Source organism: Cynara cardunculus (assembly GCF_001531365.2).
Source record: "Cynara cardunculus var. scolymus isolate 2C chromosome LG 8, CcrdV1, whole genome shotgun sequence".
In the NCBI taxonomy this organism is placed as follows: Eukaryota; Viridiplantae; Streptophyta; class Magnoliopsida; order Asterales; family Asteraceae; genus Cynara; species Cynara cardunculus.
The window spans coordinates 16,064,512-16,077,738 of NC_037535.1; the positions used below are offsets into that span (position 1 = coordinate 16,064,512).

General features: G+C 34.4%; 1 protein-coding gene across 1 annotated transcript; it reads left to right on the forward strand.

Moving 5' to 3' along the window:
- Positions 1–1,974: 1,974 nt before the first annotated feature.
- Positions 1,975–6,458, forward strand: LOC112517277 (protein trichome birefringence-like 10). The gene is made up of 4 exons (XM_025124658.1): positions 1,975–2,435; positions 3,760–4,158; positions 4,994–5,152; positions 5,605–6,458. The coding sequence occupies exons 1-4, from the start codon at positions 1,990–1,992 to the stop codon at positions 5,993–5,995; spliced, it is 1,395 nt and encodes a 464-aa protein (XP_024980426.1). The 5' UTR covers positions 1,975–1,989; the 3' UTR covers positions 5,996–6,458.
- Positions 6,459–13,227: the final 6,769 nt, after the last annotated feature.

Here is a 13,227-nt window from a genome sequence, read left to right on the forward strand (position 1 = left end):
TCCCAAAAGTTTTCTTTTATATATATAAATATATACATAATATTTATGATTGTAAACATAATTCATTTTTATTTTTATATAATAAAATATGTTTTGCAAAAATAGGGTCATCCAGATAAGATAACATTATGAGTCAAACTTCTTGAGTTGATACAATGAATCTCATCATTTTTTCTTATACACACCTCCTTATTTCAATCTTTCAATCTCTCATCGATGAGGAATATCTCAAACTCAACTACAATTCATCAATACCTCAATACTCAATTCTCATGATGTCACCTATATACCTCTTGGTTCTTCTTTTAATATATATATATATATATATATATATATAGGGTTGGGTTCACGTGAGACCAGCCTGTTTTCGTGAGACCCGTGAGACCACATTTTTACACGTAAACTTCACAGCAAAAATACTGTGAAGGTTTAAAAAAGTCGAACCTTCACAACAAAAACACTGTGAAGGTTTTAAAAAGTCACCTTCACAGCATTTTTGCTGTGAAGTTTCAAGTGTAAAATGCTGGTCTCACGGGTCTCACGAAAACAGGCTGGTCTCACATGATCCCAAGTCTATATATATATATATATATATATATATATATAGATGGATAGATTTTATTTTTATATAACAAGATTTATTTTACAAAAATATGGTCATCCAAATAACATGACCATATGAGTAAAGTCTCATAAGTTCAAACAATGAATCTCATTTTTCTTTCTATATACACCTCCTTATTCCAGTATTTTATTTTCTCACAAATGTGGGATATCTTAAACACAATCATAATTCATTAAAACCTAAATACTCAATTCTCTTGGTGTCACCTAAATATCCAAATAAGATAATCTTATGAATCAAATCCCTTGAGTTGACACAATGAATCTTATCTTTGTTTCTTATACACCCCTTCTTATCCCAATCTTTTCATTTCTCACCAATGTGATATATCTCAAACTCAATCATAATTCACCAACACCTCAATACTCAATTCTCATGGTATCATCTCAATACCTCTTGAGTTTTCCTTTTATATATATGTATGTAGTATGTATCTATATATATATATATATATATATGTCTGTGTATGTATAGATAATAAGTTTTACAAATTACAATCATACTTTAACTTTATTATTATGTGATACCCACTTTTTTATGTTGTCACCAATATCATACAAGAAACCATACAATAATGATCTGTTTTTTATGATCGAAATCTTATATTGCAGTGAAATAACTAAACATCCTAAATACATATATTTACATTCCAAAAGATGGTTTTATATCTCATGACGAATAATCTTATGAGAAGAAAAGTTAAGGCGAGAATCTGGACCCTCGATCTTCTTTAATGTCAAACTCAACCATGAATCACATTTAATACGGGGATTGATCCGTTACATCTCATCCTAATATACATCCAAGAGTAGAGATCATTTTCTTACGCTTTTCACTTTAACTCTTCTTCTCATCGAATTCCAACCCTATATCTTATTATCAATAAGTTACATCAAATATAATAATTCTTCAAATTTTCAAAATGTTAACAATGACGACTTCATAAATAGTTCGTACATGCATCCATATACATCCGCAACTGGATGGCAAATTTTAAAAAGGTTCTCAAAGTAGAAGGGTTTTGTTTGTACAAAAATTCACACATGATGCCATTGGTAAGATTTGCTTTAATGTTCATAAAAATGTGAGTGCCGTTTTCAGTGTCTTCACTCCCAACCAACACCCTTCTTCTCCTCCTCCTCCTCCCTCCTCACCAAATCCGTTAAAGTTGAAGCAAATCGATTTGATTTTTGTTTTAACTTTTTAATTTTTCATGAATGCTACTTTACTCATTTATCAAGCAAAGAAAAGCCAATGATTCAGCTCTTCAAATCCTAGATGAATTAGTGTTTTCTTGCTTCCACACCACATCACATCTCTGCCCCCCTTTCAATCTCTCTGTAAACCACCATTCTTTAGCAGAAATGGTGAAGAACCCATCACAGCCAGACTTAGATTCAACAAATTACATGGGTACATTGAAGAAATCCAAGCATTTTAAACTGTTTGAACCCTCATTGGGCATATTAGGTTTTCTATTCATTACAGTTTGCATAATTTTTGGGTTTTTTTACTTGGATTACAGAAGTGTTATTACAGGGGGTGTGTTCAGATTTTCAAATGAGACACAAAGGGTTAAGTGGTTGAAATTTGGAGGGTATCCTAATGGTAATAGATTTGATTTTTTGAGTGTAGATGGAGATGGGTGTGATGTGTTTGATGGTGATTGGGTGTGGGATGAGAAGTATCCATTGTATGAATCTAAAAATTGCAGGTTTTTGGATGAAGGATTCAGGTGTTCTGAAAATGGACGGCCAGATTTTCTCTACACCAAATGGCGTTGGCAACCCAAAGAGTGCAATTTGCCTAGGTTCTTAACCATTCTACTACTTTATAGTTTCTTTAACTTCTTTTCTATTTTTGTTAACGTTTTTTTTATAAGCAATTTGGAATTCTATATGTTTCCCCCTAATTTTTAGCTTAAATTATTGGAGGGCAAGAAATCTTGATACACCAACCACCCATTTTTGTTTAAATTTATTGGGGAGGGTTAAACCACACTTTGACTTTCTAACTCCTGATGGCCAAAATTGTGTATTTGATTGGGAAGAAGCATTTAACACCCTTCTAACAAATGCCATATATTCTAATGGGTAGGAACTGATTGTATGGTTTCTTGAGCTATTTGATTGTATCTTTGTATTTATGGTGTCTTATTCTTTAGTTTTATGTGTTATTTACTAATCACTCATTTGGAGTGTTATGCATAATGTAGCAATTGTTGGAAAAACCATACAAGTTATGCTAAAATCTAAGTGATTCATGCAAGAATTCAAACAGGAAAAACCAGATTCACATGAAATTATAGATCAAACAAGGCTGTGCCATGGATGAAAATTCCCCTGAAAACTTCATTTTCTTGGATTGCTAAGTTACCACTGCGAAATTTGTCATAGACAATGTGTAATTTGAGAAGTTAAGGGATATTTTAGAGAACCTTCAAAGCTCGTGCAGAATAATTCTATATAAAACTTCATGCCACATAACCAAAAGCCATCACCGGCACAGTGCCCTCTTAGTTTGGAAGGCTCGGTCCAGTTTAGTGAAAAATCAGTGTGGGGATGAGCCACCTAGCTTGACTAGGTTCCACATCGCTTATAAAATGTTGTTTCGTTTGCTTTTTTTTTAAGTATCGTGTATTAGGCGCATTTTTTGGTTTCTCTTCAAAAATTCAGGAGGAGGATGGCTCTTTCTGGTCACAAAGAGTTGACCAGCTATGGAAACAATACTAGATTTTATAGTGTGTTTCAGACCCCCCCCCCCCCCGATTTGTAAAAAAAAAATTGTATGAAAGTTCTAGTTTATTTGTTTGCTCATTTGGTTGCTTATTTCTAACTCGTTTTTCAAAATTTCGCACAGCCTTTATTGTTTTCAACCTCTTCTTTTTTCTCCGATTGTTTTCCTTATGTTATTTTCAGCAATTTGAATCTGTATCTCCTTTTGTCCACATTATGCACTAGTTGCGGTTCTTTAAGGAAATATCTCACCCTTCCCAGACCCTACCTTCAGGTCGGATATACTGTGTTTGTTTGGTTTCATCTGGCGCATGAATCTTGCCCTTCTGTTTCAATTTAATACTGATGAGTGAAGTGATCTTATGTTTTTTTGGTTGGGTTGGGTTGTGTTGAAAATAGATTTGACGGGAAGCGGATGTTGGAAAAGCTGAGGGATAAGCGGATAGTCTTTGTTGGAGACTCGATTGGCAGAAACCAGTGGGAATCTCTTCTATGCATGTTGTCTTCTACAATTATTTCTAGCAAGGACAATGGTTCGATATATGAAGTAAATGGAAATCCGATCACCAAACACAAGGGCTTCTTGGTGTTCAAATTTAGGGACTACAATTGCACTTTGGAGTACTATCGGGCTCCTTTCCTTGTGCTGCAAAGCCGCCCGCCTCCTCACTCTCCACCAAACATAAGAACGACACTTAAGCTGGACCAAATGGATTGGACCTCCGTGAATTGGCAGCACGCAGATGTTCTTGTTTTCAACACAGGACATTGGTGGAATAACGAGAAAACGACAAGGGGGTATGTCACTTGTACTCCCTCCGTCCCAAAATAAATTTCCACAATAAAAAAGGCACATAGTTTGAGAAGTGTGTAATTATTACATTTTTTGTTAACTAAATGACAATTTTACCCTTAACAATAGAGGAAATAATGAATTTCTCCATCTTATAATTAAGGGTGTAATTGGAAAGTAGTCACTTTTGAGAATGGACACTTATTTTGGGACAAACAGAAACAGAAATGTAGACACTTATTTTGGGATGAAGGTAGTATCTTTTGTATTCTCCTTCTGTGCCAAACATAGGGGTGTGCTTGACTTTTGAGGTCAAACCTATGACTTTGCAAATTCACAAGTGAATATTGACATGACTAGAAATCTAGCAAAACCATATTTTTCAACATGTAATTCTTGTTATTTTGTTTAATATGTGTAACAAAACTTCAAAATTTTCTACTATTTTACCATTTTGACGGGTAATATGTTGATCTAACATTTGATGGGTAGATGTCAAGTTTATCATCCAATTCGCCGTAACCCTTTTCGTAAACGCGTATCCACATCATTTAATGTTAGAAGCTCAACAGGTTACTGGTCAAATGGGATACAAGATAGAAGCTTCGAAACTTTGTTACAAGAAAAAGAATCGTTACACTAAACAGGAACTGAACCAAACTTTGTTGCATTTTGCTCATGTTCAAACAGACGGAGTTCCTTCATTTTTCTTTCGCGGGTTATTTAGTTTTTTTTATACACAAACAAATCTATGCTATGTTTGCTGGTAGTTAAAAGATATATATATATATATATATATATATATACTGATTCCATTATATATTGAAACATACTGATCAGAGGTTGTTACTTCCAAGAAGGAGCACAAGTCAAGATGGAGATGGAAGTAGAAACTGCATACAAAAAGGCCTTAGAAACCGTTGTCGATTGGATTGATAGAGAAGTAAATAAAACAAGGACTCGGGTCTTTTTCCGCACATACGCCCCTGTACATTTCAGGTTTGCTCTTTGATCTCTATTCGCCTTTTTTCCCCCCGGAGATTCACTACAACAAAATTAGGTTTATAGGACGCAAAAGATGTCCTGCTTTATAGGACTTGGGGTTTATAAAAGTTTTTTGGACGTTTTAACAAGTTTTTTTGGAACCCTTCTAAAATAAAGTGTTGTATTAGCTTTTTAACAGAACACTTTTGATAAGTGTTTTATGAACACATTATTTTTATAAGATGAATTTTCATATATCTGCATAAAAAAAGTTAATAAGACGTTTTATTTCAGAAGTGTTGTAAAAAACTTTCTAAGACGTCCAAAAACGTAGTATAAACTTGTTATAACTTTTTATATAGGGTACACATTTGTTTGTTCCTTAAGTCCTCTATCAGGACACTCAATTTTTGTTGAAGTGATCCATCGTATCCTCCCTAAAACACGAAATTGTAATATCTTTACAGAGGTGGGAATTGGAGGGCCGGTGGAAATTGCCACTTGGAGACGCTACCAAATCTACGTTCCTCACGACTGCAACCATCTTTCGGTTGGCCACAATACCGCATATTCAGAAATGTAGTTTCAGATCGCTCAAAAAACGTGTCGAATGATGGTAAAAAAGCGTTTGATATACTTTATACGACGAGTATGTCATCAAGGAGAAAAGACGGGCACCCTTCTCTGTATTATCTTGGACCGAAGCTGAGTCCTGCCGCTGCACATCGACAAGATTGCAGCCATTGGTGTCTTCCTGGGGTCCCTGATGCATGGAACGAGATACTTTATGCTTTGATGCTAAAAAATGCACCTGGTACGAATGATTCATCTAATAGTCATTCACCAGCATTATGGTGACGGTGATGGTGGTGGTGGTGGTGATCGAGCTTATGTGCTGTTTATTTATTTTATTGGCAAGCAGCTCCAACCATAGTGTACATAAATATGCTTTTTGGGTAAGCTACGCATTTCGTCCCTGTGTTTTGTTAAAAATTGCAACTTCATCCTTGTGCTTTGGAACTATCGTTTTCGTCTTTGTGGTTTGCAATTCATTGTTATTTTCGTCCTTGATGCTAAGACGATCGGTGGTTTATCGTTAATGTTTGAGAGGTGAAAAACAACAATAAATTGTAAACCAATAAGATGAAAAAACGATGGGTTATAAACCACAGGGACGAAAAAGCAAAACCACATAGAAGAAAACTGTAATTCTGAAAGAACAAATTTTAGCAAACCAAATTGAGGAAAAACATTGTTTACTCGATGCTTTTTGATGATCACACCAACGCATTTTGGAGATGTTTGCGTTGCGTTTGGACAAGGTGTAGAGATGCTTCAATATGGATTGGCGGAACGTTAAAACATCTGTATATTTTGACTGCATTTAATTCAATTTGCCACGTTTTCGGTTTTGATGTCCATTAACAGTGTTAAAAAACCAACACCTAGCATATCGACCAACAACTAATATACGATAAAACATCAGAAAGGCGGTTTATAGACCATGAATGATTTGAAAACGTAAAGCAGGGTTGTTTTATCATGTGAACTATGTGGTTAATTAGTTAATTAACCTTAAATAAGGTTTTAGTTAGCTTTATAACATTTTAAAATCTAAAATTAACTTAGGGGGTGTTTGTGATTGCTTATAAAAATAACTTATTGACTTATTTCGGTGTGGTATCAGTAATAAACACTTTTGAGTATTTGGATAAATAATTTATACCGATGCCAAACCGGGAATAAGGAGTTTTTGAAGAAATAAACAATTCTTACTTATAATAAGTTGATAAGGATTTTTGTAGAAAAACATAAGTTGTTTCAAATATCAAATTTGTTGTATTACTAAAATAACCTTAATGGGTTCAAAAAAATGTGGAAAATTGAAGGCAACATAGACACTGACCTTTTCTTCCATCTAAAACCCCTAATGATCCCTCTCCAAGAAATCTTTCTTTCTTAAACAACATTCAACCTTTTTAACTAGTTTTATTGTACCCTATCATCTCAATGCTACATGAAGCTTTGATATCAAGTTTCCAAGCAAGAAACATTCATATTGGTCATAAAAAGGAGTCCTTGAACCATAAGGATGGTGTCTGATTGGTTTGAGCTTGACTCCAAAGATCAAAAAGTACCGGGAGGTCCCAAGTTCAAATCCAAGGAGGAATAAAAATCCCCTTGTGGCCACGGATGTTCAAATGCAGTGACTCTGGGCTATCTGCAAAGCAGGTGGTCGTTCTGAGATTAGTTGGCTCGCATAGCGGGTTGGATATCCAGGTTAATAAAAAAAAGGAGTCCTTGAAGCACATAAAAAGTGAAAAAGATGAGTTCATGATATTTGATTTTGAATTATCGAAAAATATAAATGTAGGATGCTTGAGTTGTTAACACCTTTTATAAATATCTGAAACAAACATTTTCGTCAAAAATCTACGTCATTTGACAAAAAAAAGGTGAAGTTAAGTTGAACAACGCTGCCTTAAAAGCTTGTTTTGATTTTTGTTATAAAGAAATAACAGTGTCATTAATCGTGACGAAATGCATTGATTCGATATGCAAATGGATAGTAGAAGAAACAAAGTATGCACTATGAGCATTTCTCTATTCAAACTTGTTATAATACTCATATTGGCTCCCTCGTTAATCGAAACGGGAAAAAAATGACGCGCAATTACATTGTTAGTTGAAAGCACAATTTGTAGGTCAAAAGGAGATGCCAAACCAAAAAACGATTATGACAATTGTTTATACCAAAAATTACACAAGGCACTTGTTGGGTTTGTAATTTTATATTGTATTCAAGTTTTCCTTGTAATTTGTCCTTTGCTATAAATAGGTAGCTAGAGTTAGAAACAACAACCAATTATCAGATTTGAAGCAGATTGAACCGAATTTCTTGAATTTTAAGGACTGTTCTTGAACACCCTTTTTTTTTCGAACATGTTTCTGTTTTGATTTTCGGATCCAAAATTCATAATCTGTGTGTGTTGTTGATTGAATTTGGTTGGGATTTGTTCGAATTTAATGTTGAAACTGTTTTGATTCATTCAATTGAATTGAATTTGAGGTCTAATTTTAATTTTGAAGTGTTCGAGTTTTTCTTGAGTTCTTGATCTTTTTGATCAAATTGTTCATTTTTGTTTTTGGAAAGATTTGTTTTACAAAATCTATTTGTAAACACTTTTCGAGCTTTTCTGTGCAAATTACATTTAATTTGGTTGAATTTATATATTTTTGGATTGAATATGTTCAAGTGTTTGTTGGATTAAACTATATCGCTCGATTTATATATTCATTGTGGGATATCATCTTTTTTATCGCTCACTGAATTTCTTGGTGAACTAGTCTGTTTTGCCCGATATACTATATTCATCGTTTGAAGTGTTAGGCGATATCCTTCCTTCATCACCTATTGATGGTTGTATCTTTGAAATCTTTCAAGTGTTAAGTATGTTTTGGGTATATAGTTCACTTGTTAAGCAAGTTACAATTTTATCACACAAGTCTTACATGGATTTCATTTTTCATCGTTCAAGTTTTGGGCGATAAACTGAGTTCCTTTGGTGGGCGATATAATCTCGGGAGATAAAGATTCTAAGTGTTTGGGCGATATAGTGTTGGGCGATTTACAAGCCGTTTGATATTGTGTTGGGCAGTTTACATTCAAGAGTTGGCCGATATCCAAGTTGGGATATATATCTTTCTTAGGCGGTTTATATCCAAAAGTTGGGCAATTTACAGAAAGTTATGAAGTAATATGATAATATGTGTTTTGAACTATTTGAAAGATTAAAATTAATCAATTAGAGAAAATGACTTCTAGGGAAGCTATGGTAATTGGCTCTGACACAAAACCTCCAGTTTTGCTCAGAGGTGATTATCCTCAGTGGAGAGATATGTTTCTGGATTTTATTGCAAGACATAATCCAAGTGATGAGATTATGGAGTCATTGACTGAAGTACAATCAAAGTTTTAGCGAGAAACACCAGCTATACCTGAAAAGAATTTGCCAGCTCAGCTCAGACAGAGATAAAGCAAAAGTTGATGTCTTGTGCAAGTCTTTTATGATGCAAGCCCTGACCAATGAGATCTACACTAGTATTGACTGTTATAAAGAATCTGGAAAGGGTATGTGGGATCAGATAGAGAAAATCTTGATGAATTCTAAAGTTGGTACTCAATTGAAGATTACTAACTGCATAACCAATTATAAAGAGTTTAAAGCCAAAGAAGGTGAGAGTTTGGATGATGTGTATGAGATGCTGACAAGATTATTGAATGATCTGATAAAGAATGAAATCAATAAAACCAGGATTGAGATTAATGTTAAGTTTGTGAGTAATTTGCAGCTAGAGTGGAAATCATTTGCCAATTACATTAAACACAACAAGTGTTTGTCTGAGATTGGCATTCATGAGGTTTATGAAACTTTGAAACAAAATGAAGATTCGGTCTTGGAAATCAGGGAAGCTAAAAGAAAACCAAAGAAGGTAGTTGCTGATCCTTTAGCTTTCGTGTCTGAAAGGAAGAGAAGATCAAGGGAAAGTTCTTCAGTAAAAGAGCCTGTTATTAAGAGTGATTCCTCAATAGAAGAAGTTTTTGACAATCATTCTGACTCTAACATGAAAGAGTTGAAACAAGCCATTCTGATATTGACTAGAGCTTTTTAGAAGAAGTTCTATAAGAAGCCACATTCCAACAACCAAAGGTTCTCTTCTGCATCCAACTATGAGTACAAGGGCAAGTTCAGGGAAAAGAAGAAATATGAAGAGAAAAAGTATGAGAATAAGTTTGATGATAAGAATAAGTTTGATGATAAGAAGAAGTCTAGTTAGGCAGTGGCAGATGAGAACACAAAGTGTTATAACTGCGGGAACAAAGGTCACTTTCCAGTTAACTGTAGGAAACCAGTGTCCAAAAACACTAATTACTACAAGAAAAAAATTTATTCTTTCCAAGCAAAAGGATGCTGGTAAGGCTCTAATGGCTGAGGATGACCATTGATTGAATTTGATTGATGACGAGGAAGAAGTGGAGGCTCTTGCCCATATCTATATGATGGCTAGAGAGGAGACTGAAATGTCTTAGGATGATGATACCAAATTAGGATCAATTTCTGAGGTATTTGAATCTTCTTATTTAGAGCAGATGCAGAGAATGATGTTCAAATTAGAAGATTTTTAGCTTAAACTTAAAAATAAAAAAGATCTTGTTGCTGTTCTTGAAAAGAAACTAGAAAAAGAACAAGGTGATTTCTTTAAAAAAATTTCATACTGAAAACGCTGAATTTTTTTCATGGGCACAATCTTTGAAATCTGAAAAACAAAAGTTGAAAGAGGAAGAATGATGACTTGAAGAAGCAGATTTCTGAAATATCAGAAAAACTAAAGTTATCAGAGTTTGCTAATGATGACCTAATTGTCAAAAACAATTCTCTTGCTTTACAAAATAAGGGTTTAACTGAAAAACTTAAAGATCTTGACATAAGTTGTATAAAAGAGGACAAACTGATCAAACTATTTTTCTGAACAAGCCGAATGAATTTAGATTTTTCAATCCAAGAGAAGGTTTAGGATATGAAAATCCAATTTTTTTTTTGAAAAAGTCACTTTTTCAGTCCAAATTATAAAATTGAGTTCATGAAATCATCTGATGAGGTAGAAGAACAAAAGCATTTAAACAGAAAAAGAGAAGATCAAATTCAAGTTCCTCTTAAGTATAAAGAATTGAATGAAAGTTGTCAAACGAGAGTGCCTACACTTTCAATTGATTACATTCACAATTATTCAACTGCTGAACTTTCATCAAAACCGGTTGAACATAAACCTTATACTCCTACTCTTGTTTTAGAAAAACAAATTGTTCATATGGAAAATGTTTTAAAAGAAGAGAGAATTTCTTTTGAAAATAGAAAAGGAATACTTTTGTCCAAAATTCAAAATCTTGAATCTCAAAGTGTTGTGCAAGAAGAGGAAAACAATGATTCTTTTGATTCTAAAGCCTCTTCATGCAAGGCATTTATGAGAAACTTTGTTACTAAGTCTTTCTGTAATTCTACTGATTCAGATGATGTTAATGTGTCAAAAGAAGAAATGAAGTTTTCTGAAAGTCTAAATTTTGATGTTTGCTTAGACGAAGAAATAAATTAGTTTGATTTCTCACAACAACTTCTCAGCCATGTTGAATTTTTAGATAAAGGTAAAGAAAAGGCTGAGAAACCAATCAAGATTTTTAAAGGCAAAAAGTCTAAATCTGAAGTTGAACCTATTCCTGTGAATACCTACCATAAAAACAATAAATCTGAAAGGCATTCAAAGAAACAAAAGAAGAAAACTGTTTAAAATCAAAAAAAGAAGGTTAATCGTGAAAATTCTTCTGATGAATTTGTTTATGATGTTTCAGATAAATTTGCGAGAAAGCGTACTTTCAAGAGCATCTGGAAAGTAAAAGGCTCTACGGAAGTAGATACGACAAAGTCATCTCAGTCTGTTAGAAAGAATAAGAATAATAATTTTCCTAATGTTGTAACAGACAAATTTTCTTCTGTGAAAAAGTATTCTGTAAATGAATTGATCCGTTTAGCAAATGGTAAAATCTGTTGCTCTAATTGTGGATGGATGATTTTGTTCCTTTTGCTAATTTCAATTCCTGTGCATAATTCTTGTTTTGCTGCTAATTCTTCTAAAGCCAAATTTCAAAAGAGAACATCTTCCATAAACAGTTGGTTTGGTACATACAATATACCACCAACTAAGTCTAACCTTAAAGGACCCATTCTTAAGTGGGGACCTAAAATGAAGTAATTTGTATTACATGTCAACCGTCATGTGTGGTTGTTAGATTCTGGATGTTCAAAACAAAAGATCGGTAGAAAAGAATTATTTCATTAACGAGGGCCTCTCTCACTCTACTTCACCTCCCCTATAGGGAAGGGGTACGGCCCCCCTGGGGGGTCTGGGGGGGGGGTGGAAATATTTTGGATCTCTTAATCTCCGTATTATCATATGTGATCAATGAAACTGCTCCCTCCTATCGGAGAGGAAATGTCGGGTTGTTTTAGCTGCTTTTAAAGACCAGGAAACTGAGCAATAAGTCCATCCGGATTGAACTTCTTCCTGGCGATAAACAGGGGGGGGGGGTGGAAATATTTAATATCTCATAAAGTTAGTATGACTTTCTGTAGGGAGATAGCTAGTTAATGTCCCCAGACAGCCAACCCTAAAGCTACTGGATTCACCAAATGGAGCACCCCTTCCTGCATATCCATACAAGACCCCGTATTATCATATGTGATTAATGAAACTGCTCACAAAGTGTTCCAAGTCTTATAGACGGCGGCCCCGTTACTTCCCCCGGGGTCTCGCACATACAGTCATTAACGAGGGCCTCTCTCACTCAAGGTAAAACAGCAGCTCTCGACTGCCTCTTTTCACAATGTTCGTGCAGTTGCTCCCCGAAGTACTAGACCAGCTCCTGTTGAAGAAAAGGTGCTTTAAGAGCTCAAAAACCCTGTGGGTCTGGGGGGTGGAAATATTTAATCTCATTTCCCTCCTATCGGAGAGGAAATGTCGGATTATCTAACTTCAGTGACTCTTTTAAAGGAACCGTTCGATTTGGAAATGACCAATTTTCACCTATTCTCAGATATGGGGATATTATTCAAGGGAACTTAACGATTAAGAAGGTTTCTTATGTTGAGGGAATTGAGCATAATCTATTCAGCATTGGTCAATTCTGTGACAAAAATCTTGAGGTCAATTTTAAAGCCAACAGGTGCAGTGTTCGAACTGAAGATGGTAAGGAGATCTTAGCCAGGAAGCAAAAATCAAACCTTTATACAATTTACTTGTAGAATCTAAAAGTTATACTAATGTGTGCTTAATGTCCAAAGCTTCTATGTAACAAAATCGGTTGTGGCATAGACGTCTTTCTCATCTGAACTACAAAACTCTAAATTAATTGGTTTTTGGAGGCTTAGTGAAAGGGTTACTAGATCTCAAATTTCAAAAAGATCATGTATGTGAATCCTGTGAGTTAGACAAGATGAAAAAAGCTTCTCACAAGTCAAAAGTGGAACATATCATTG

Coding starts and splice junctions, on each gene's coding strand:
- LOC112517277 (XM_025124658.1), top strand. CDS start 1,990: ATGGTGAAGAACCCATCACAGCCAGACTTAGATTCAACAAATTACATG. Junction 2,436..3,759: donor AAAGAGTGCAATTTGCCTAG/GTTCTTAACCAT, acceptor TGTTGAAAATAG/ATTTGACGGGAAGCGGATGT. Junction 5,153..5,604: donor TACGCCCCTGTACATTTCAG/GTTTGCTCTTTG, acceptor ATATCTTTACAG/AGGTGGGAATTGGAGGGCCG.